Here is a 27,589-nt window from a genome sequence, read left to right on the forward strand (position 1 = left end):
CCGACGGGCCTTTCTGTGGCGCCCCCTTGTCAAATTGTATGTGATCCCACTGTCAATCTCCGAGGGTGTTTTCTAATTGCATAGCTTTCCACTGACAGAGAGGGGAAAAAAAATGTTGGAAGAGAACAAGTCCTGAGAAACAGCAGCTGGGGACTGGGTTTGGTTTATAGGAACTTTACACATGGACACACACGTGCATACACATACATGTGCTATTGCACTGTACATAAGGTGCTAGGGTTACTGACACTAACATATGTATACACATAGATGTCAGTGTATACACACAGATATGTATACAGTACAATACATATTCAGATATATTAATATGAATTGATCCACAAACACTTCCAGCCTGATACACACATACGACACGCTGTTCATTTGAAGCATACAGAAGCCTCAAGGCCTTTACACACCGGGGGCTTGACAAATAAATGACACAAAAATGTGAATTACTTGCCCTTCGAATATTATATGTCTAGGGCTTTTATTGTGAAAGGGAAGAACGGAAGGAGTGGATCTAGTCTGCACTGCTTTTGTGCGCTGTCCTGGTTCGGATAAGAGAGCCTCCGTGTTTGGTCGATGCCTTTTATTCGCGGTGCGAAAGCTCAGAAAATGGACCTCGTTTCGGAAAAAATCACTTCTCTTTTTCATCGCGTAATATTCCCCTTCACTGTGAAAGTACTCAGGAGAAAAACAACAGTTCAAAAAAATATATATTGAAGTTCGAATGAATCGCTCGAAAAAAAATGCCGCCAGTATGTTATGGCCTTTAAAGGGAAAGTTTTGCCACCTTTTGTGTGGATGTCCAATTAGTGTTGATGGTAAATGTAGTCGATTGAAGTAATAAATTCTTCAGTGCGTGCTATATTGAACGAGAAAGCTGAGTTTAAAGCTGCAAAATCTGTTGTTCTTCCTGTATCCAGCGACGTCATTTGACATAGTTGGAGGCAAGGAAGAACTAGAGTACACGACCCGAAGAAATGCAGCGGAGAGAGGCCAAGGCTTGCAGCTGCATTAGCCGTGCAAAAGGATATGGCTCGCTGGGACCCTCCGGGCGTCGAAGCTTGCAAGCAATGCATCCTGGTACATGTAGGCACTCTGCGAGCAGGAGAGGAGAGCAGCTTTCTCTGTCAATATAACACCCACTGAGGAATTTATCGCTTCAATTGAGTACTTTACCATCAACACCGATTGGACATCCACAAAAAAGGTGGGTCCTTTAATCTACAACATGTTAAGAAAGAATTTATTTTAAATCAAACTGGTTAACCGGGTACAATGACGTTATCCCCAAGCAGGCAAGTCTTCCCAACTGGTCCAACAGTTCCCAAATATGGGCTATGACAGAAACACACACACATACACAAGCATAAATCCAGTGTGCACACTCCCATCCACTTAAACTTACACAAATACAGATAAGTGTAAAAATGGTGGATCTCTCCTAACCTATGAAATCTTCCACAAGTTACCATTTAAAATGCTTCAGTCCAGCAGATACCAGATATGTTTTCATAATATGCAATAGGCAATTTGCACTCTAAATGAATAATCAATGTGTACAAATGACATAATGTAGTGTAGAGTGCTTTGAGTGGTCGGAAGACTAGAAAAGCGCTATTTAAATGCAAGTCCATTTACCATTTACCATAATTCATGTAAACTTTGATTGGGTTTTTTTGCACTGGAATACACATTGGCATGCATGTTGCAGGTGGTCAGCAAAGGATAAAAAAAACATCCAACGTAGCATCAAAACAATATGAGAAAAAGAGGGTCGAGGGGACAAAGACAAATGAAATGAAGGTGATGCTGCTTTTGATGCAAGGTTATTCATTCGGGAATTTCTATATGAACAGTTGGCTGCTAGCCTGCCACTAACTCAGATTTCTGTAGTGTTGGGTAAGAAATGTTCCCCTACCTGTATGCCAACAGAGCCTCAGCTTACATGTTTTCTATTCAAGTGTGCCTAACCTGCAGAAACAAATATTGGCACAATGTTTTTTACATAAAGAGTGTACGCTTTTTGCTCAGGGAACAATGGGATGTTTACCCTTGGTCTATTCTTTTTGAGCCAGTGTGCAATGTGTCCAGTTATTCATATGCATACATTCGTAGGCATGAAAACAAATTTAAAACCCCCTGACAGATACATGTGCACACACACACACACACACCGTACGCATACACAGTAACGTTTGAACGGGACACCTAAAATTGCACCGCTGACAAGACTGCGTTGCGGTGCCCTTGACTAACAATGACAAATGGATGCAATATGCAAAGTCTGAACAAGTTGCTTTTGGGTACAAAACAGGAAAAAGATTGCTCCAGGTACCATTATGGGATGCGTTTGCTCTCCTGTTTCCCAGCTGAGGTGAGCCGAGCTGAGGTTAATGGCATGTGTCAAGATCAAGAAGTGTGAGTGTGTGTCCATGAAGGTGGGAGAGAAAGACAGAGAGAGAGTATATTTGGCTTATTTAGTGGTGTGAATTGTCAATGGGTGAGTCTTGTGGTACATTATTGTGCTGTATCTGTGACCTTGTAGTTGTTGGGCATGTAAAAGACCACAGATACATCATTTGGATATGAAGAAATGATGCACTTTAAACTATAGATAAATCATTTCTAAATGTGAGCGGTAATATTTCTTATAATTCAGTGCATGTACCTGTCATTATTATTATTTTTTTAATATAACAGATAATTGCAAGCAGAAAACTCTGAGAAAAAGTTGCAAATCAACCCATTTTATCGCTTAGTATCTTCACAATGCAGGTGCAGCTCTATCTAGCAGCTCTCTGTTTCTGATTTGAAGCTTTTAAAAGTTGAAATAATACCCCTCGAAACACGTTGTAAGATTTGGGTCGTATGTGCTGTTCTATGTCTGTGTTCGTGTGCATATGTCTGCGTAAACCCACTTCTGTGTGTCTCTGCGTCCATGCATTTGTGCGTATATGAGTGCGTGCATGTGCGTACATGTGTGCTACAGCACCACCGTGGCGGCAGGGTGTATCTATCATGATAAACCGGCAGACTCGGCGACTGTCACATGCAATCACACTTCACTACGGTTCGCAGGACTTCAAAGTGAAAATGAATGGTAGTTCATTGACATGAAGACTTCATATATCTTCGTTTTTTTTTTTTGCTTTTTTCTCTTTTAGTTTTTGGAGGAGACTCTTTTCTCCCAGCCCCCTTTTGGTGTGAGGATCACTTGTGTTTTTATCACTGTCTGAAATGCATGGTGGGACAAAAAAAGAAATCTATTCCATCCATCATTTTCTATCAGGGAATTTAAAGCTGGTAACTCTCAGGTTTTCACTCAAGTCTGACAGACTTTGCATAAAAAGGTTTTCAGAAATTGAGGTTTCACTTTCCCTATATTTGTAGTTACAGTTCACAATCAAGATCACATTCACATATCGGACAGAGCAGTGATTCCCAAACTTTTGTCATGGGGACAAACCATCGCGACTCAAATCACAATAGCTATAAATCGTGAGAAGAGCAAATCTGGGCGTAAATGAACGTTCCTGACCATTTTTACTGCCATTTCCACGTCACCTTATATTATATTGAAAGGGTAAACCGTCCATTTCGAAGGTATAAATATAGGTTTGATAAATCACAAGTTTGTCTTGTGTGTGTTATTGAAAACATGTTAAATGCTTTATAAATGAGATCAAATAAATACACTTAGTCTGAGTTAACAGGCTCTCGTTTTTTTCCTCTCATCAGGAAAACAAACAGAATGTGCGCTAGCATTTCATATTAGATCCAATACGTAGGCTACAATTATCAGAACAATAGGAATATTCAGGCTCCCTCGTGTGGCTCATAGGTGAACTGCAGATATAAATGTAAATAAAAGAGTATGGAAGAAATTCTGCAAATGTATTTGGCGATGCTAAAAAAATCTCCACCTGTGGGACCCGACCCCGTCTTTGGGAATGACTGGGATATAGAATGTAGGAAGTAGTGGCGGACTTAAAGCTGCATTAGGTGTTACCACTAGAGGGCACAAAATGAGTCATGGTACTATATCACTGTATCAAGTTCTTTTGACTCATGTTTTAGCAAAGAATGTCCTTCTAACAAATCAACAGAAACAGAGAAACATGGGCATCCCTGTTTATTACCACCTGTCATTTTTTAATTCACTCACATTTTAGGTCTGTTTTAGTTTTTTTTGCAAATTCACAATAAAAATATCAGTGTCTATTTGGGCTTACGCTTGACTATTAATGTACAATTAGCTTCTGTGAGCTGGTGGGCTGAGAGCAGCTGCCTATGATTTAAAAAAAACGTGTTAAAACCATAGACTGTGTGTAAGAAGGGGACGTAGTCACTGTGACGTCACTCATTGGTTTGTAGACTGCCGTTTTAAAGTTTTGAGTTCAGCATTTTGGTCATTGCCATCTTGTATTTTTTGCAACCAGAAGTGACACGAGAGGGTGGAGCTAAGTCCAACCGAACGCTGAATAAGATATTTTTAGGCAACCAAAATGTTACAATTAACTTTAATGAACTGAAAACACACTGTGAAAGGGTTAAAGTTCTAAGACGAAAACAAGGACAATTCCAAGACCGGACAACGCCGTGGTAGCGGCATGTCAATCACAAGGTAGCCACGCCCTAAAGCATCCCCTGCTTTGTGGTCTATTTGACTCTAAATGGGACCATAATTTACTAAATGAACATCATGCTGTATTGAAGAAGACTTGAAACTAGCGATTGAGACTTACTGAGGTAATAAATCAAGTAAGAAGTAGGGTCATTTTCTCATAATCTTCTATACAATCAGACTTATTTTTTGCAACCAGAGGAGTCGCCCCCTGCTGGCTATTAGAAAGAATGCAAGTTTAAGGCTCAGGCTTCATTTTTAATACACAGAGGTTGCCCACTGGTTAAAACTAGCAAACCAAAACTAATAAAATGACAGATAGACAGATGGATAAACCAAAACTTGTGTTTTAGTTCAACAGTAAGGCAAAAAAATAAAAATGTCACTACAACAGGCACCAAAATAACACAACTTTCATATTGCAGGAAGTCATTTGATTAGATGTTAATATAAGAAATACATTTAATTAAGCTTTAAATATTTCCAAAAGAAAAATGCCCTATTCAATGTCAATGAAGTGCAATACTGTTGACATGATCACATTTTAAATCAAATAAATGCATTGATGGTAATGCAAATAATGACAGAGACCCCCCACCCCTCTATTTAAGACTGAAAAGTCTACATGGCATTAAGCTATAATTGAACGTGGCAAGTGTTAAATGTGATAATCATCAAATTTGTAACCACTAGAAAGTCAAATGAGCCATAATAATGCCAGCGCTGCAGCTGCTGCAGCTCTCTCGAACCACGGCAAGGCTTGCCTTTAATCTAGTAATGACTCTGAAATGACACTGGGCTTTAAAACACTGTGGTGATGAGGCTATAGGTCTCCCTCCCTCCCTCTCTCCCTCTCTCTCTCTCTCTCTGCCCTGGCCCAGGCCCTGCTCTCACTCTCCAAGCTGTTTGATTGGCACATGCTTTCACTTAATGAGGGATAATTACTAAGGAAAACAAGTGGGAGACCACATCTGCTCAGTGTAAAAAGAAGTCCAGGCCTGGTGCAATCTGTCAGACGGGGCTTTCAGGTTGTGTGTGTGTGTGTGTGTGTGTGTGTGTGTGTGTGTGTGTATGTGTGAATGTTTTACCCACCTTCAGCTGCCTCCCAGTCCAACACAAACCCACCAGGTCCCTCCCTCCACCCAGTCCCGACAAGAAGCAGATTAATAGGAATCAGCATGTGGCTGTAAACACTCACAGGGAAGAGTGTATATCTGTGTGCGTTGACACGCATGGGAAATGACCCGGGGTATCTGTCGGGGACGAGCCGGGGGCCACAGCAGGAAGGGCAAGAGGCCAGTGGGGACGATCAACATCCCAATCAGTGTCCTGCTGCCAGAGCTGTTGTTCCCCAGCTCCCATCGCCACTGTTTTGTTTACTTTCACACAATGCTGTAGTGGTAGTAAAATACACAGGTAGCCGCCCTGCTCCCCAGACACCTCCACACACTGCCAGTAAATCATCTCTGCATGGGATTTACATTGTGCTAAAAGCTCTCTTAATGATCTGCCCATGTTTACAGGTTGTTGTCTTGATAAACACTAGTACCGTAAATCAGAGTTTAAAAGGGACCCCTTGTCATGTTTTAAATGGAGTTACTGTCAAATATTAATTTTGTTTGACTGGTAAAATTAGAATTTATTGCAGTTCATTTAAAAAAATCACGTGTGTGTTTCAGAAATGAACACTATATTGTACAATCATTTGGCAAACTATCAGTTAATCAGGACTTAATATTGTGATTATTCTATAGGTGAGGTCTTTCAAATGTATGTTTGAAGCTCTCGACAGCCGCTTCTCAACAAAGGATGATATTTCACATCTTGCCCCACTTAACCTCTCCAATGTTCCACCGTTTTTTATTCATAAACGGGCATCATGAAAGTAAAATCATACGCACATTTTTTTTGATTAGTCACTCACACAGTAATACTATCTCACCTGATTTGTCAGCTTTGTTTTAAGCAGGTTCAAAGTATTACCATAGCGACTAAATATGAAATCAAATTGTGCAACAGCCTTTGACATAAATATATTATATTATGTTATATTAGGGCCGCCCCCTCTTAGTCGATTAGTCAGCCGTTTTCTTTCTTAAGTCGATTAGTCATTTTTTATGCTTTTTCATGCTGAATCATTTCCAAGAAACTTCTGAGCACATTTCTGGTAAACATTACATTTAAAGTGGTTCTTTTGTGTTTGTCATCTAGGAATTTCTTTGGTCGAAGACAGCCCTATATTATATTATAAATCATATACATTATAAATTTCTATATGTACAGTAACACTTATACCCCACTTCTCTTTTTCAGTCACAAATGCATCATTATTGTAGAGACAACTAACCCGATTGGCCAGCTGACCAAGCCTAAATAAAGTTATTATTAAGTCTAAATTAAGTTTTAAAATACATTCAATAATAGTAATTTCTCTCAGGTATATTTGCTATAAATCTTCTAATATCAATTGAATCATGAACAGTGGTAGATCTTATAATAAAAATCATAAAAACTGAGTAATATGGGATTTAAGAACAGTAGACCTTCACTTAATGGGGATCAATTCGGCTGCTTCTATTTGTGTTTGTTGTTTAGTTAAACTACACTGCCTCTCTCATTTTATAAACCAAACTAATGATGAATCTAACTATGATAAAAAAAAGCTGCAGAACAGGATCACGTTTTCCATCCATTGAGATAATGTAGAAAGAGAGGAGAGGCAGCAGCGTTTATTTGCTTTAACCTTAATGCAGCGAAAAGAAAACGGCTCGCGCGTAAACTTGAACTGATATTCGACAGCCTTTTAACCTCCCGACACCCCCGTCCCCTCCTCCTCCTCCACCTCCCTGCCACCCACCCACTAGAAGAACAACAGGGTTTCTGCTTTCTTGCCCTGTGCTGACCCAGTTCTCACTAATTACCCGCAAAGTATACATCAAAGCCCGGCAAATCTACAGATCTGCTGCGACGTGGCAGCGTAAGGGAAACCAGGACTATCCCTAACCTAGTCACCACCAGCCATCACTGGTGTGTGTGTGTATGTGTGTGTGGGTGTGTGTGTGAGCACATGTGAAGTGGTGTCAGCCAATACAAAAGGCAAAGCGGTGAACTTATAAATAGAACGGTCATTGTTTCGACGTGGGTAATTTCGGGTGTCGGAGTTGTTCCTGTGTGGGTTTGGACGACGGGGGAGGGGGGAGGGGATGTGGAGAAGTGAGGTCATGAAGTTGGGAGTCAGCTGATGGGATAACACGCCTGTTGACATGCATATGTGCACACGCACAAACATAAAATCATAGAAACACACACGTGTATCACTAAAAAGCACGGATGAAAATTCAAAAGTGCAATAAGTAGGCAAATCAGAGTTCACTCTCTCTCCCTAACACACACACAGAAGTGCAGACATACAGGTATGGCAGGGAAGGGGCAAAGGGGATGGTTTGCTTTCTTATGACACAGGCTATTACTAAATTGAGCTGGCAGGTAATTCTAAGGCAAATAAATGCCGGCAGGTTTAACACAAGGAGAGGTCTTAGGGGTGCCGGCGTGAGCAATGACAGGAATTCTCTCGCCTCTTTTGACAGGAAGCCTATTATTCTCACTATGTTATTTTCCCAGGCCGGTTCTTTAAAAACTGATCTCTCCGATAGTATTTCACACCCCCCCCACCCAAAAAAAATCCTTCCTCATCTGAATTGCAGCCGCTCCTTGCTCAGTTTTACTTGTCCGTCTCTTCACTCCCAGACTTAATATTCACAGAACAAGAGAATATAGACTGATATTTTTTAACAGCTTCTTTCACTGACTCCTTTTCAGTTAGTTTCAAGGGTACCAAGGTGACCATTTTAACGAGGGCTTTTTTTCCGTACAAAAACCTTGATGCTAATATCTCGGATTAAGCCTCTGTCTGTCTGTCTGTTTGAAATCCTCCCTTCAAGTAGGTGAACATACAGCATTATGAAATGTGCAATAGAGCGCTAATGTTAATGTTGTTAAATAAAAATACAAATACAGCAAAAGATGAAAAGAGACAAAAGGGAAAAAAATAAGTACAAGTTGAGACAAAACACACTATAAATACACTACTTAAAAAAGCTGTGCTACATCCTCATTATGAGTGCCATCTCAGAGAAGCGTGGTGGGAGCCAGCGCTGACCTTGGTATCCCGTTTGAATATTGTTTTAATGCCGCGGCGGGTAATTGAGGATGCAACGCAAACAGTGGACTCTTTTTCAAAGGGAAAGTTATTTTTCCAGGCAATGGGAATGCAAACAATCATGGCGTGCATTTATTTGTTTGTTTTTCAACCCCACCTCATAATTATCCGAGACTACTAATTAAAATATGGATTTATAAATAAATCTCCATGATTTTACCTATGACTACATTAACTTAAAAGTTTTCATCACCCTTGCATAGTTTTTTTTTTTTAAATATAATTCCTTAAGCAAACACTTGAAAATCTTTATTAGCAATAAATATATTAAATTGTGTATTTTAAAATATAATATTATTGTATAAATATTAAAATATAAGTGTTTGGTGTGTAATTATAGGCTACTATTAATATGAAATAATATTTGTGTAGTATGAGAAAAAATAATTATACTTTAGTGCTGTATTTGACAATCTTAAAAAACTATTCAAAAGTAATTATTAGTGTATGAAGCATATGCAGTATACTGTCTGAGTATATAAAGCAAAGGATAAAGTATGTGTAAGAGATATAAATATAATATTTCATTCCAGTGTAATTTTTTCAGCCATGGAAAATTCTTACTATGTCCTATAAATCAGTTTGTCAGAGTAGTCAACATGAAGCACGTCAACAGAGAACAGGATATTGATAAAGATATCCCTCAAACAAGAGCATATTAAGCAGAAATGCTTACTGTCCCAGTACATCCAGTAAACTCCACTCCACTGGGAGAGATGGCCGCTGTTTTGAATTGCGTGCTGTGAGATGCAGCCGACTCTGAATGAGAACGTCAAGGGAATACGGTTCCTGCTTTCTCAAACAATCCAAAATGAAAAACATTTCCCTCCATAATCTGACCGGTGAGAGGTTTGCCATGTGTGTGTGTGTGTACGCTCCTGCACGTGTCCCCGTATGTGTATGTATACATTCACAGTGTGTGAGTATAGGCGGCAAGGACTGGGTTACAGCCAAGGCTGTGCAGATAAAAGGTTTGCTGATATCGGCCATTTAAATTTTTGCCATCACTTACTATAATCCACCTACATAAAAATGAACACTCTCAAATTACCAGTGTACAAAATCCTAGTGGATTTTCCCCTCAAAATCATATTCCTTATACGTCTGTGAACAATTTTGGAATACGTTTAAACCAAAATTCATAAATCCAATTTTCTAAAAAATCAAATTTGCTGGTTTTAATATGCACATCGCAAAATTATCGCCATATAGAATACTTGAAATAATAATAATAATAATAATACTATCAGTCAAATTCATCTTTAACTCTATTTATTGTGCATTTTGTCTCTATTTTGGCAAATGAATTGCATTCAAAATACAAGTGTACGGAGGTGCAGAGAGAGTCTGTAACCATAACTGTATATATATAAAATTATTTAAGAGGTGCTGTACAATATTATAATTTGGGTATTATTAACATGATATCCCTATTTCTTTTTTAGATATGACGGTCATCGTCAATACCGGTATATCGCAACACCCCTAATGTCAACATTAAAACCTCCAAATAATGTGATTTTTTGTTTTCATTTTGTTTCATTATATTTTTTGGTTTCATCTCTTGTTTACTGGCAGTAAGCATATTCCTCCTGCCATTGAATAGTAGTGATGGGTCACCTTGTTTGAAGCAGCTGCTTAACGTAAAATAATTCATTAAAAAACGCTGCTTCATTGGCTTTTCCACCCCGTCAGCAATGGCATTGTGGGGGAATCCTTGTCATTACTGAGGATTATACAAATTACATTAAAAAAAAATACTAAATATTGGCAAAATATCAGCCACTGCAAAAAAAAAAAAAAAAAAAAAATCAAATGAGCCTCAGGGAAAGAGAGAAATAGGGCGGGGAGGCAGGAAAGCAAAAATGTGGCGTTGAATAGGCCGGTTGTGCAGGTCCAGATGAGCGGACTGATGACTGACTGGGAAACTGGATCCAAGTTCTGTTTTGTTTCTTCAGCCAAATGAGAAATTGAAATAACTTCTAACTCCTTGGTCTGTAGGGGGTTGTGGGTAGTGGTGACAAGTGGTTACATGCACACACACTTACAATACTTATGAGGGCATTACATAAAAAATAAAAGATTGGAAGTACAGGATCACACACGGACACGGACACGGACACAGACACACAAACCCCACCATCACCCGCTGGAGGCTTTTGGCTTGTGCTCAGCACAAGCCGGCCAAAACCTATTTTCATCCACTGGTTTAGTCTCTGCTTTTTTTTTCCGTTTATTACTTACCTGGCCAATTTAACAGTGGATGCTCTCTAATCTATATTGGACCGTATGGGGTTAGAGTTAAAGTAAAGGTTGAAATTATAATTTGAAGAGGGAATATTTTTGATGCAGCAGCTTTTTAGGGACGCATGAACCACACTGCTACGAGACAGCAACAACAGCAAATCACAGCTGATTAATATGTGACAGTGTTAGGCAAAGCAGAGACCCCAATATGGATCCACTTACATGTGATTTATTTGGTTTTCTAGTGATCAACAACAAGGATGGAGATGGCTTTACTCCGGCTTTTACAAGAGCCTCAAAACTGCAGGTTGACTCAAGGTAATATTAAGGGCACACTTTCTACCACTTATAGTATATAGGAAAGTTTTCACTCTTGCCTGCCACCTGTTAAGGCCTAAATACCTAAATAAGAGCTCCCCGTAAATATCATCAGGCCTCATTCACAGATGTTTTGTTATTTTTTACTCTGTTTGCAAAAACAGAAGAGTAAAAAAAATCCTACATCTGCTCTGCACAAATCACTGACTTGTTCTCACACCTCTCTTTTGAGGAGGCACATCTTCGCAGTGGGAATGGGTTGTGGAAGGCTGATATTAGTATTAATGGTTCTGTGTTACAGCGTTTGTCAGCTCAACATCCAGTTTGATGTTCATTAGTTGCCAAAACTGACAGACATTTCCCCCAATTTCCAACAATTCATCAAGTTACCAAAGCACCTCTTAAAAGCAGTGTGACATCAAATCAGAAAAAAATGTCTCATATGCAAAGCAATAAATAAATCTGTGACACATTTTGTTAGTTTGTGTGCTCCAAATCAATCATTTTGAGCTAAAGTACTCAATAATATTAAATAATCGCACAACCCAAATAATAAAATAAAACATGACAAGCTAAGATCAAATTTTATCTCAGGTTTTCCAGCTGTGTTCAGTGATATCAGAGGTGGTTGTCATTATATAATATTTAATAAAAGGCTGATAAACTGCCAGTGAAGCTGCATGAAGCTAAACTGGGAATAAAACCACTGACTCCAGTAGTACAAGTACAAATGTGTAGTAACTGAGCTACAGGATCGACAAAAAAGAGAAATCTCCCCTTCTCAAACAATCACGTCTGATGCTGTAAAAGCACTGCTTACTCACACAACAAATCTCCCATATGGCAAAAATCAATAAGCAGAGCAACACTGTATTGATCATATCTGTGTCTTGGATCCACTCTGATGTCATGCTCCACTAGCCAAGTGCGTGAGTGTGTGTTTATGCATTCGCTTCAATGGAAACAATACTCATTTGAAGCCTTAAGATAAAACTATGCCTCGGGTAAAAAGCGACTTTTCCAGTAAATTTTTCTTTGCATTATTTGGTGTCTAATATGGCTTTGGACGGCCTGATGAATGAACTACAGATACCCTGATGGAAATGGAAAGAATGCACTGATGCAACGTACCGTTATGTTCAGATGGAGTGTAAAATAATAATACTGATCAACAAAATGTGCTTGTTTATCTGAAAGAGTCATATATACACCTGAAAGAGAGCTGTTCTTTCACAGCGTGCTTATTAAAATAGCGTTCCCACTTCAAACTGGTGACATCAGAAAGTGATGTCAGGTCAGCTGTGTACCATTTTCTTTTGAATTCCTGAATTACTAAACTAATATACAATTACTGCATCATTCATCGACGTATGCAGTTTCTTTCCTAAAGTCAGATTTAACCCTGAGTGAATGATAAATTTCACTTCTAAAGCTTTACTGAATGCCTGTAAAAATCTCATTACCACTCGCCGGTCTGTTCACTTCATAAGAAATACAAAAACATTGTTGTCATCAGTTCCTGTGATATGAAAGACCTTAATGTGATATGAATGAAACGGCTCGGAGAAATCCGCTCATTGATTTCTCTAGATTTCCACACTGTGATGACAAGGCACAGGGTTGCCCTCCACAGGCAGCAAACGGACATAACAGAAGTAAAAGGATACATTCTTGACAAATACATTGCCTGCAAAATTACATTATTATATTAACAAAACCACAGTGACTCAACAACTCGCGGAGGACGATCGCTACCCTAACATTTTCTTTTCCGACTCCCTAACTTCCTTCACCTCTCTACTTTGTTTTCTCCCTCTCCTCCTTTCTCTTCCCCCCGCCGCCTCACTCTGCAGCTCAAAGTTATTGATAGTTTAAAGTTATGGGCTAATAATAAGATGGACACTGCATGGCCAGGAGCCTATTATACCCAGGTAATGGATAGTGCGGGGGTTTTGAATGACATTGCCCAGAGATTGGATGACGAAGGGTGGAGCGATTTATGGGCTACCCAAAGAGCCCCCAGTCCCTCTTCTCTCTCACACGCACCCACACATACAACACCCCATGCTATTTATCTCCAGCTTGATAAGGAAGCAGATGAGGCATGCCTGTATTTATGGTGAAGATGTTCATAAAAACTACTGGCTCAGAGTAGGAAGTTAGAATCGACTCTGAGGGACAGCACTCAAAACTCTGTATGCATCACGTTCACGCTGTCCGATGCAAACTACATGAATACAGTTTTGTGTTTTTGATGATCTTGTTTGGAATGAATGTGTGACATGACATGATTGTATTGTGATTTATTCCACAATTGGGCATTTGAAGTATCTTAAAAAACACAATTTCAAAGATGCATGAATGTTAACAAAATAATTATTTCACTCCTGTAACGACTTCAGGGAACAAACTAAAAGCCGATGAGAGGCTGAGGTCGGGCCCGGTTCGCTTGTCCGCAAGCTACGAAAATGATACACTGAGATTCAAAAAATACCTTGAACAAAAATCTGGTTTAATTAAAATGATCAACTTATTTATAACATGCGCAAAATCAGGATAATAAAATGTGAGAAAAATAGCGGTCATCAAAAAACACGGCGACCCGCTCACCCTCTCTTCCCCCTGGCACCCAGGTGAACAGCTGATTATATAAACTATACTACAACACACTATCCATGTGACCCAAATCTCACAAATCATTGCAATCAAATAATAATAAATGACAATTATAAATGACAATATGCCCAACACTAACGAATACCAATACCAAAAATATAAACCATAACAAACCTAATTAACATTAATCATTACTCCTTTCTGAAAATTGTTCGCGGCTCCTACAACTCCATCCTAAAAAAAAACACAGCGTTGTTTGACTTTTTAAGGTTACTGCATCGATCAAAACTGGGTTTGGTGAAAATCCTGAAACTTCAAAATAACAACATAGAGTATCTCTTTAGCTGCATGAACTACAGATGCAAATACGGTGCTTCCAACACGTTCGCATCCCAACTCGTCACCTAAAGCGCCACTTTGTCACGCCCCCTGGCATCACTTTAGGATTAGCAACAAAGCCACTACAGTTTTAGGTTTAGGAAAGAACTACATGGTTAAAACTACTATGTTTGTACAGTGGAAATGACACTGGACGTTGTGAACACGGGACACGAACGAACAGCTGATTGTAACGTGAAAGTGAAACTTAACGCTACAGGACATGAACAGCGGTTTCCTGGATGAAAGCCTTGTGTTTGTCGGACCCATCCACCTCTCCTCCCGTCCACTCGGTGCGTGTCTTTTCGCTCTTTAAACTATGTCACCACATTCCCGACGCACTTTCTCTGAGCGTTTACTGTTGCCGCGGATGGTTTTACATTGTAGTTAATGGAACGCCCGTTGCGTTTCATACCAGCACTAATGGGTGCCTTATGCGGCAGTACCGAACACCGACACCTGTGACAAAGCCTCTGTATTTGACGCCCTGGGAATGAGAACGGGCTGGTGCTTCACCATGACCAGCAGACTAGTTAAGAAAAAAGCAAACATGCTCTGTTGTCTTCCACATAAGTGATGAAGCGGTGATGAAGTGTAATATAAACACGTACGTCCTAGATGTGACTTTCATTCAAACTGAGCATCGTCTGCCATCAGTGAATGTAACACAAGTAAAAAACAAAAAGCCCTGATTGCTGAGGTCATTGCAGTGTACATGCATTTATGCCAGGTCTACAGTATGTTTGCTGAAAACGGCCGGCTCAGGTCTCTATTGAGAAAAATAACAGCAACAGCAGACACTTCAGACAGCGTTGTCAGGATGGAGAGGAAAGAGGAGGGAGGGCGTGAGGGAGTGCAATGAAAAAGGCTTGTCAACATTATCTGTTTTATTGATTTAACAGTAAAGGCTTGCCGCTTAAGCTTTATGTTGCTTTGGCTGGCCCCATTGAAAATACAACAGCTGCAAATAAAAAACGATTTCCTAAAAAACTTGAGCATTTTTATTTATTTATTTTTATTTTTTTATCTCCCGCCTACCAGCTCAGGTTTTGCATGCATTGTTGTTAAGGTTTCACACATTTCATCATCTTTATGAGTAGCCATTATGGTGGGACTATATGTTCAGCTGTTCTCTTCCTCCCAAAGGGATCAATAGCATTGAGGAGGCGAGAACTGTCTTCTATATAACAACAGTGGTCTATTGTAATGTGGGGTTGAATTAACATATTGGATCATTAAGGAAAACAACAATTACAACCACACTATGAGACTACAGCCACGCTAACAGCCAGGTTAAGCCCAGCATGTTAACATACTCAAAATGATGATGCAAGCATGTTGATGTTTAGGTGGTATAATGTCTACCATCATAGTGTAATGTGTATGTTTTTACTGATGCCTCTTGTTGGGCTGTCCCCTTTGCTGCTTTAGCAATGCAAATGTCCCCGCTGTGGGACTAATATAAGGATCATCTTATCTTATCCTTGTGTTCAGCAGAAGCTGAAAAGGATCATTTGTAATTCTAATTAGAAAGCTACTCTGTCACTATCGTGGCTAAACAGGCAAAGAAAAGAACGCCACCTACGGAAATGTTATAGCATGAGAACGTTACAGTCATGCCCACACTATTTGAATTAGTGAACAAAAACACAGCCACAGCACAGCAATAAGTGCTTTAGCTCAAGATGTCTGGAAATCCTCTGAAAACACACAGGATCTTGAGGATTGCCACTACGAGTGTCACTCCACCCCATGCAGAGCGGAGAGCAGTGGGGTCAATGGAGTGTGTCACTGGAGCAGCTTGGTGCCCGGTGGGGTTTCTGTAGTGTCCTGACCTGTTGAGGCTTATTAAAGACACACTCTGTAGCTCTATTATAGCGGAGCAGCTGGTTATTGCAGGGGCCTCCTACAGCTACCCAGAAACCCAGTCAACACAAACAAAAAACATGTTAAATGATCCGGGTTATTTAGTTGTTGTTTTTTAGGAATTTATTGCCATTTTTCTTGCCCTGTGCACGATGCATGGCCAATGGATGGAATAAGCAATGCAACAACATGCAAAAGAGGTAGCACAAGGCAAGGTGTTGGTAGTTTCTGGGTTGTTAATGTTGTGCTGAGAAGAGATGTTTGAGGACCAGGTCTTGAAAAGGAAGCCACAGTTGCAAGCGCCATCACCATCTTTCTAACTAACTATCTTTCTTAAAAGTGGTGTTTTTTTTTAGTGTACTTTTATTTTTATTTTTTATTTAACCTTTATTTAAACAGGAGTAAAAACTCATTGAGATTAAAAATCTCTTTTCCAAGAGTGTCCTGGCCAAGATAGGCAGCAGCACAGTTACACGGTTGCAGAAATAAAAAAACATAACAATTTAAAAACGAAGACAAAGAGTTAATTACAGAATCATAATGTGTCAAAAACATATTCAACAGCATTCAAAACATCTACAGCCAGATGTGCTTGCTTACAAGTCTTTCAGAAGCACTTTAAAGACATTCAGTGAGACCAGCTCTCTAAGATTCAGGTCATTTTGTAACTGATTCATAATAAAACTGTAACTGTAACTGGTCCATAAACTGTTGGAAGTTTATTACTATTTGCAATATGTGATACGCCAGAATTATGACAAGCGATGTGACTAAAAAGGATGGGAGAAGATAATGATTAATTAACACGGCTGTTAACAGTTACAGTTTGACAGAAAGACAGATTAACAGAGAGGTGGGCATATAGACGAAGAGAAGAATTGCTGACGGACAGGTGGACAGCTGACCGAACAGAGACAGACAGATGAATGAAACAGATTAGAAATCCATTTGACGTGTTAACATGTGAAGCAGTGAAGTCGTATAATAAGAGCCCAGAAAAACCTTCAGTATTAATTACTGTCGACATGGAAAAAATATAATTAGATATGAGGGGGAAACAGAAACTATTTATGGCAACCGAGGGGCCTTGCTTAATGATCAGACTGCAGCTAAAACCTCTATTGATTTTCTCGTTAAATATACAGCTCAATTAAAGATACAGCTGATTAAAAGACGACTACAAATCGGAGCGGCTGATCTGGACATGCTGGGGAAGCTGGGTAATGTGGGTCTGCCTGCCGCAGTCGGAGAATTACATGATTTCATCCTCACATTCTCCTCAATCCCTGCAGTGCAGTAGGAAAATAGGCTACTCTTTTGCCATGTGAAAAACAATATTTCACAAAATTGTGACAATTACCAAATGGAGCTGTGATGCCCACACAGGTAAACTACTCGTGGCAGTATGTGTTATGATTTTGATATGTATATCTATACAGTGCCAATAAAAATATATTCCTTTCCTAAAATTTATGACAAAACGTCAAGTTGAATTTCAGCACTAAAAGCAGAAAATCAACGCTGATAAGCCACAAACAACCACAATAATGCTGACCTCTGAATACATAAAGCAGGGATAATCAAACAAACACTACAAATCAACTTTCCTTGTTACAATGAGGCACCTGCTTAACACAAGCCAGACCAAGGCTCTTTTTTCCCCTCTCTGCTTCAGCCTTGTCACTGACAAATAAAAGCCTTGACAGTCTGTGTACCCTCAGCACGAGAGAAGGGAAGAATTACAATGTATAATGGAAAACCTTTCTGTTTCTCATTGAAGAAAGAAAAAAAGAAGCAGCTTACAGCCTATAAACTGTTGAAGTTTATTTGAAGTTGCTCACAAGTTTTTAGCTGTGGCGTTATTTAGTCTTACATTTGTTCTACTTTATTACAACAGATGTTGGATGGCTGTTTTCAAGAATGTTTAGGTAGTAAAATTCAATTTACATCTCTGTTACCAATAGTGCCACCTCTATCAGAGTGATGCATGCTTGGATTCAGGTATTTCGAAAGCCCAGTCAGTCATTTTTGACAATAGCAATTCACATTTGTAAAAACAATATGCCTGCTTACTCTTGTTTTTCAGTTTCCTTATTGTTAGTACATTGATTCAAATAAATCAATAATGATGTTTCAATCCTGTGTTTAATGAATTTTAGTATTGAGGAAACGAGGGCTGTCCTCAAACAAAGAAATTCTTAGTCGATTAACACTCATACGATTTTGTTGACTAATCGATTAGTTGATTTAGCGGACAAATCTGTAAAACTGAGTTTCTCCGCAAAGAATCACACAAAAGCACCGCTTTAAATCTCGTGTTTACCAGAGATGTGCTCATACATTTCTTGGAAATAAGTCATTCAGCATGAGAAAAGCATAAAAAACAACTAATCAACTAAAGAAATCTTAGTCGACTAAGACTGAAACGGATCACAGATTAGTGATCGTCAGCTGGTGGTCTGCAGACAACAAACGGCCCGCAGAATATTAATGAATTCATCGCGACCGCTGCAGGTGCAGGTGCAGCCTGTTGAGCTCTCAGGATAGTCTATTTAACAGAAATTATAGAGGAGTTTTACGCGGAGGTTTTGGCAGCGCACCAGTTGTTGTCTGTCAGCTGTTGCATGCTAGTCGGCTTAGCATGGTTAGCCGGGTTAGTCAACTGACAACGATTTGTGTCAAACTGTATGCCGACATTGTTCAACTGAAGTCGGGTATATCTGTGGATACACTTCAATCATTTACAGTAATATACGACGGCATCACCCCCATGTGTCAATTAGCAGAACGAAACAAAAACAGACTGGGCGGCGAGTCTTTCTCCCCACAGTGTTCAGACAGCCTCCACTGCAGATTCAAACCGTGCCAGAACAATAACTTCTGCTATAAGCGTGTTTATGGACTTGGACTTGCATTTATAAAGTGCTTTTCTAGTCTTCCGACCACTCAAAGCGTTTTACACTACATGTCAGTATTCACTCATTCACACACACATTCATACACTGATGGCAGAGGCTGCTAAGGTGCCAACTTTGCCCATCAGGATCTAATCTAAATACTCATTCACACACCGATGGCTACGCCTTCGGGAGCAATTTGGGGTTGCGCCCCTACGTTTATCGCTGCATATATGTGACCACACTCGATCGTAGACAATACAGAATTAAAACTTATGTTCAAAGTGCTAAAGCCCCGCTAAAATGTACCTTCACATGTGCATTTTAGTCAGTCCATTGTGCCTGCCTTGTATAAAAGACCACGAGATGCACTTCAGGAATTATAGGACTGCATTTTGCAATTACGTTTCCGTATTTACAGATTTTAAGCATCACTCCTCAGTGAACTGCCTCCTATTAGTGAGGTCTGGTTAAGTATCTAGTTATCATTATGGATTTCCCATGTTTTTAGGAGTCTGTTCATACTGACATAGGCTAATAAAAATAACATTAATTTTGTAAGAAAGTGAAAATATTAAACAATGATAGACTAATTAGACCAAAATAAATGTAATTTATTTTATTTGAAAGTCCAGTGTCTGCTTAGAAAAACAGATTGATTGATGGACCCTAATTATGCCCTTAAAGGAACAGTGTGTAGGATCTGGCGGTATCTAGGGGTGAGGTTGAGATTGCAACCAACTGAAGTCTCTCCCGTGTGCCAAGCATGTGGGATTGCTACAGTGGCGGACGCGAAGACGCGAATGGTGTGTGTGTGTGTGTTTGTGTGTGTGTGTGTGTGTACCTGCAGGGAGTTGAGGAGGATAAAGATGTAGGCCATGACAATGGAGAAAGGCACCAAGACACCACACAGCCACGTCAATCCGAGAATGGGCAGCAACACCAACACTGCTTTCACTGCAGCCCTGTGCTCACACACAAGCACACGCACACGCACACACAGAACAAATCACAGCACAAGAATGTAAGCATATTCACATACATATTGGCAAACACACAAAAATTATTACCAGATAAAATAAATTAAAGTATTCCCTAAAAATTGTACTTCCTCCCTGATCGTCCTGAACTCAATCCTGTGTTTCTCAACTTCTCAGTTCCTTTTGGACAAAACTGAGCAGCTTTGGCAGGCTGCTCGTTCCATATACAACACTGTGCGGCTGGAAAGGCTCATGGGGTGACAACTTCCCACCTTAAATCCGCCTTAATTCTGTTTAGAGTGGAATTATCTTCCCGCTCAGGTGACCGCCAAACCGCACCAGCTGTGTGTGTGTTCGTGTGTGTGTGACACGGCGGACGGCAAGCCCTAGTTTATTCAGCGGAGGAATGTGTTTGAGTTTCCGAGACGGCTGCCACCCAGGGGTGCCAAATGGTTCAAGGCCTGCTTTGAGAACATTCATAAAGCACCTACTGTGAGCCCCGGTGGGCTGAGGTGGTGAAAAAACATATACACTTGAAACATGACTTTCACCGATAGGATCATATATAAGGTCGCTGGGGGAAATCTACTCGATCACACGCAGCAGAGTTTCACTCTGATGAGCTAACAGCAGTGCCAAAAAAAGGAAGCGAGTGATAGAGCTCAACAAGATATTGTTTCTGCAAGGACATCGCAGTGCAACAGTCACAAAGAACATAATGTAACAAGGTAATTTTAGCCACAGTAAACACTTAACTAGTAACTTTTCACAAGTAATTTTACAGATAATAAAAAACATGTAGTTATGAAATGACCAATCACAATTCTTCTCAATAATTCAACAGGCAGACATAGAATCTATAAAACAATAAAACAAGTGTATTATGTTGATGCATATGAAGAATACAGAGCTACAGAAGTTGCACATTAATAAATACATCTTATTTTTAAAATTCATAAAGTCATTGCGTAACCCAAAATATTGCTTTTTTTTTTTTTTTTTCGTTACCATTCAACCCTGGGCAGCAACAAGTATTAGATGATTAAATAATATATATAAAATGAAAAATAAAAATGGATATATATTGCATCCTACCATTGCAAGCTATAATAAATTATTCCATCCAAATACTTTAAAGATCATTTCAGAATATGAATATTTGAATTAGGGTTTGATCAATAGTTTTCTTGAAAGACAGTAGAAGTGCTGCTAATTTCAGACTGCAGCTGCTGAGAGATAGTATTACATTCATATTATACTGTATGTCTTCAACTTATTCTCAGAGGTTCCCTAAAATTCATAATCTTCATTATAATATTAATAACAACACTACAACTGCCTTACTTCCTGTCCTTACAAGCAAGTCAGTATAAAGACAAGACCCTCCAATTAATAATAATAATTTGATGCAAGGTTTCATAAATAATACTGTGTCAACTCATTGGAACTATATATATATATATATATATGAAAATGACAAGTCAACAAGAGCTTTTAAATAATAAAAAAAAAGCCAATACAGAAAACTCATATCTGAATAATTTCTGTATCTTGTCAACACTGAAAGATACCAAAACACTAACACCTGATATATTTAAAACATTTCAAGTGGTTGAAGCTCTTGTATATGAAAAGCACTAACGCAATCCATTCAAAGTGTATTCCTACATAGTTTGATGAATGAGGCTCGCTGTTCTAAAATGACAAATCCAATATAAAATCTTCCAGCTGCTTTTTATTTGACGCCCAGTGACTACAGCTTGTCTGCTCCAAGGCCTGCGCAGGGATGAATAATTTTTTTTTTTTTTAAAAAGAGGACAAATTGCGCCTCCTTGTGGTTTGTACCTGATTTGTTCGTAGGCTTGATCCACAGGACTGGTGCCCATGGCCAACATGATGGACCTCCTCTTGGCTGTGGAGATGGTGATGACCACCACCCTGGTCAGTACCATGACGTTCACCTGGAAAAAAAGGAAGGATGCAGAAATGTGAGGAGGCTAAGTGACGAAGAGATGAACAGAGAAAAGTGTACTGAAATGAGCAAGTGAAGAAAATAGAGATATGTTTACCAAACTACTGCTGTTTAAAAAAGATATCATGCAACATCGATAAGAAACATCATACTGTTTCCTGTTTTATTGGTAACTTTAGCTTCCATAGACAAACCTCATGTGGAGCACTACAGGAAAAAAATTACACAATAGAAGAATACGCCTCGTATTTTTAGATTTTAAGCATTTCAGCCTGATTCTGACCATGATGATGAAGATGACGGGCCCAGCAAAGCCCCAGATGATGCCATTCTGGACACTGAGCCAACAGTAGCCGTCAGCCGAGTATTTGCCCGAGGCTGATGCCAGCGTGATGGTGACTATCAGCACCGGCAGACCTGGAGGGATGAAGGGGAATAAGAGAGAGAGAAAGGAGGAGAAGAAGGAGAATATAGGAGAAGAATAAAAGTACCCAGATAGATAAACAGGAAGAGGAAGGGATAGGAGCGAAACGCAGAAGGGAGGGGGAAAATGGAGCCACATTAAGAGACCATTGGGATGCAAACGATCACAAACATCAGGCAAAAATCTATTATAGTTTCATTATCTTATACATCCCACAAATATAGTGTATTTTTATATTGTATAAAATGAATTTACATCATCAGATTTATGTCACAAAAGAATACAATATCCTAAAACAGAATCCTGGACATTCACTGTACTGTATGTGAAGAAAGTGATCGGGCTACTGTTAAGCCATTGTACCCCAGCCGATGAGATAGTAATACTTCATGTGACGATCTTCGCTTAGGTTGACTGCGACCACTTTGCTCCAGAGCAGCAGACCCTCCACCAGCATCCAGCTGAATGCTGCCATGAAGAAGAGATGGAGGAGCGCCGCCACGAGTGTACACGCCACCTACAAACACACCAACACAGGCATGCAGACAGATGCACGTTACATTTCAAGCATTCAGATCAGGCTCCTGAGTGGCACGCCTTAACAGTAAAAAAATAATTAACTTCAATTTCCATGTCACAAACATAGTAGAAACCTTTTCGGTAGTGCATATGAGGGAGAATTGGTTTATTGCACGTGGGAAGCAAAAGGAAGTTTAGCTGACCGACTGTATATTCTATAGAAATATACATCTAGCCATCTACCCACGAGGTGAATTGGCACCTCTCCAGCTACCAGTCCACACTCCGTACTTGGTCAGTGCGAGGACTTGAACCGGCCACTCTCCAGTTCACAAGCAAAGTCCCCACGGACTGAGCTACTGCCGTCCCAAAACAAGCAATAATCAACTCTACAGATGTCACAAATTACTCATCTGACACTACATTATTCAACTAGAAGAAGAATTTATAGAAGAGTGGATGTGAAGCACTTCACTTTTCAATTGAAAATAATAGATAAGAGTAGCTTCTGTCCCGAAACACAGGAGCACAAAATGTCAGAGGTTAAATATCTATGTGTTGTTGATGGATTGTTTAAGGGCAGCTCATGACCGTGGATGATGAATGAGGTTGCAAGTGGTCACTAATATCTCATTTACACCATTTACAATCCCGAACGCACAAATGACTGTTCGTTGATGCATGCTTTTAGGAAATGTACTCAATGTTGAAGATATTTCTATCTCCACATCTCATTCATAAAGGAACAGATTTTACAGAGTCCGGATAAATTAAGGCTTGTGTTGGAAATATGTTTATTCTAAAAATTTAAAGAAGGATAAAAAGGATATTTTAAAAATTAAATCAGCAGATTTTGTTTTTTAGAACAAATAGAGTTGGTCTAATGGTGAGAACGACCATACAATACCTATAATATCACAGATTCAACCCCGGCAACTACCAAATATGCCATGCAACAACAATATATCCTATTGAAGCTCTGGATTAGATCGAAACCCTGTTAAAATCTGAAAAATGACTTTCCTGATGGTCAGTCAGTCTATTTATACATATGAACCCACTTGATGAATTTCAAACAAGCGGCCACCTGCCCCCAGGAGTAAAGCCCACCCTGACATGACCTGGGGTCAAAGGACCAGGGGTCAAACCAACTACAGGCCATTGGGTGACTACTGAGACACTGAACCATGTGTTCTAGCTGATGGATACGACATTAGTGGACACTTATGTAACATCCAATGCCAAAGCATTCGTTTTACTAGGATCCACAGTATGGATTTGGATTTCATTAAGTCTCATTTCCTCATTTATATAGTATGTTATCATATATTTTAGTTGTAATAGCTTGGTATATTTATAGTGTATTCTAATAATATAGATATTGTATAGATATATATCTCACCTCTAGTGTTGAGTGGTCCAATTATTTACTGATTATTTACTGTTGTGCAATGCCTTGATAACCTGCTGCTCTAACAAAATAATTTCCCAATTTGAAATCAATAAAGTTCATCCATCCATCTATCTATTAAATCACAGTGCTGTGGGTTAACATTTAAATGTACATGAAGGTAGATAAAAGCTTGACAGCCATCTTCTACGAAAGCTTGTACTGTAAATGTCATAGATGGTAAAGGAATGGGTATTGACAGGATTATATTTAAAACCATTTTAAAATCTTGATTTAAATTACTTATTTTATTTTGAAAAACCTTCTAATAACTGTTGTTGAACAAAATGTGCTTCATGTTTTGTTGCTCCCGTTTTTAACTTCCGACTGACGATCTAGTTTTCATGCAACGTTTGACAGAATCCAACAAACTGTATCTGTCAACAAACAATCAGCAAGTGAGTTCTGTCTTACTGTCCGTCATTCCCCTTCATTTGTCCCCAGCCTGCTCCTTGGTATAACAACATCATTAACATCATTAAATCCTACGTATCGGTAATGAAATCAGATGCCTGTACCTTGTTGTGAATGGCTGAGCCGCTGCAGAGCAGAATCACCTGGGCGCAGATCAGAGCGATGAACAGGTTCTTATGGATGGACGTCCTGTCAGATTTGGGGATACTACGGACAGAGACGGGGATAACGTCAAGCTTTTGGACAGATCTTGTCTTAAAATGAGATATGGTTAGAAGTGACAGTATTACAACACAGTGACAATGTCAGCACATGAATGGTACATTTCAAAGCATAGTAGATAGCTTTGGTAACTTCACGTATATGCACGCAGCCAACTGAGGCTGAAAACAAGAAAATAAAATTGATGGATGAATGATAGAAAAGGAAACGCCACAATGTCATCTAATCAAAGGGGTTCGTCCTATGTACAGTGGCCCTTTAGGACATTTTACACATTTAGGATGTTTGTCTGAGCTGTATCTATTTTCAGCTGAACCTTGAGCTGAGTGTTAGTCTGTTAACAGGCCAACAGTTAGCAAGTTAACATGCATGCAGGCGTTTTACCATACCATTAGCATATTCACAAGTATTATTCTCAAAGCAAAGCTGAGGCTGACAACAATTAATTAATACTTAAGACAATTAATAGACAAGTGTTAATTTTAGGGCTGCTAACCCAACAAAGTGAGGGGATCACAAACTCAATAGGATTCATCCTCTGGCGACCTTGACTGTCTGTATCAAAAACTTCCCAACAATACATCCAATAGTTATCTAATAGTTATTTAAGTCATTTGATTCTGTACCAGTGTTGGACTGATGGACGAGCTTTTCAATCAATATTTCCGTTGCTATAGTGACTAAAAATTGCAATATCCAAGGATATAAAATGACCTGATTCTAATTAGCTTTGAGTACCTTATTCCTTTCTTTCTATTGTTGGTTTGAAGGGGAGATTTGTCTAAGACCGCTTTCACAAGCAAACATTTAGTCAGTTTCAATCAGCCCCTGGTGCGCTTCATTTGGGCAGTTATGAACGCAGTAATCATACTCTACTGCAGACCAAAACAACCGGTCCAAGACCACCAGAGGTGGACTCAAACCGTTTCCAAGCGAACCACAACGCAAGCTGTCTGTGCTGGCATTTGTTGAGATGGACACAGGTAAACGACTAAGTTAACATGTGAGGGAGAGGACGGACCTGGACTTCTGCAAGAAGTCCAATGTTCACAAGACATCTGGGCCGAAGAGAACACACATAATATGCTAAATAAAGTCCACAGGAACAGCAAGGTTTATAAAGTCATTCAAGATAAACTGGAGGAGAAGGGTGTGTACAAGTCCACGACTCCCTGCATGGAAGTGGCAGCTCTCAAGACGAAAAAGATACTGCAAATTCGATCCTTCATAAACGTCCCTCAGCAAATATAATTTTTTATTTGATCTGCTTTAATTTATGCGCTGTGAAACCAAACCAGACTAAACAGAAAACAAACCTACAGTATACATTTCACTCTGATTCAGACTAGCCAAACGGACTATGGCTTGTGAAAGCACCCTAAGAGATTGTTACACTTAAACTTGCAATTTGCATCTACTGTTTCCATTTCTTTTCCAGTATGCTTTATTGCTGGGCTGATATTTGATCAATATCATGCTGGAGGGCAGTGTATATATGGCTCATAGTCTTACTGTTTTTAGATGGCATTACTAGGTTGAATATTTCCATTTCAGGTAACATAAATGATCTGAACAGCTGAAGCTGGTTTAGAGAAGTGAATGAACTGAGGAGCCTCTCATTACCTCCTGATGGGTTCAGCCTATTTAGACTCATTTCATATCTGCATCGCTGCTTGTGGCCACCATAATTTCATGGTGTGATTACGCATCCATCTACGGACATGTGTACCTCTACTTTGTTTTCTGTGGGTGTGTGTGTGTTGTGTGTGTATTTAAGTACACAAATGCATGTACATCATACACCAGCATGTGTGTGAAATGCATGGCTGCACTCTTTGATTTCAGGACAGTCATAAATTGTCAGGGCAGCTCCTCTCCGGCTGATTGTGATCCCTCAGTGACCCTAATGTTAATTAACGGCTGCAGAATGCCGCCATAAACCTTCAGAGTGGACTCACATGAAGACCACAGTAATTACTGGATTAGCACCAGTCAATACTCATAGCAGCCTTAGGAACAGAGCATGAGCAATACAGTGCCAATACGTTATCTCTCTCTTTTAAGTGCATGGGAAAGAGTGTCACATCAAACCCCCATGAGGAGGTCTGAGAGTCAACAGTGGACTTTGTTCATTTCAGTATACCTAAATTGAAAAATAAATACTTTGAATTTAACAAATGGTTTACATGTTAATCCATACAAACTAAATATTGTGTATTTTCATCATGGGTGGCAGCAAGAACTAATTTCTATGAATTTAATCCAGAGTAAATAAACTAATTGGAAAGTCTTAAATTGGCCAATGGGAAGCCCTATCCTTGAACCCAGTCTAAAGACCTTCACGCACCGGGGGCGCGACAAATAAATGACACAAATATGCAAAATACTCGCCTGCGAATATTATACGTCTAGGGCTTTTATTGTGAAAGGTAAG

The 27,589-nt window shown here is 39.5% G+C and overlaps 1 protein-coding gene across 2 annotated transcripts in view; it reads right to left on the bottom strand.

Annotated features, from left to right (window-relative positions):
- Nucleotides 1–27,589, bottom strand: part of LOC141767364 (adhesion G protein-coupled receptor D2) — a 105,938-nt gene that overhangs the window by 65,104 nt on the left and 13,245 nt on the right. For both annotated transcript variants that reach the window (XM_074634578.1, XM_074634576.1), the window contains 5 exons: nt 25,038–25,140; nt 22,914–23,067; nt 22,410–22,543; nt 22,000–22,115; nt 20,019–20,139 (listed from right to left, as the gene is read on the bottom strand). In XM_074634578.1, coding sequence (XP_074490679.1) covers nt 20,019–20,139; nt 22,000–22,115; nt 22,410–22,543; nt 22,914–23,067; nt 25,038–25,140 — 628 coding nt within the window. The remainder of the gene's footprint in view (nt 1–20,018; nt 20,140–21,999; nt 22,116–22,409; nt 22,544–22,913; nt 23,068–25,037; nt 25,141–27,589) is intronic.

The sequence above is a fragment of the Sebastes fasciatus genome, chromosome 5, assembly GCF_043250625.1.
Source record: "Sebastes fasciatus isolate fSebFas1 chromosome 5, fSebFas1.pri, whole genome shotgun sequence".
Taxonomy (NCBI): domain Eukaryota; kingdom Metazoa; phylum Chordata; class Actinopteri; order Perciformes; family Sebastidae; genus Sebastes; species Sebastes fasciatus.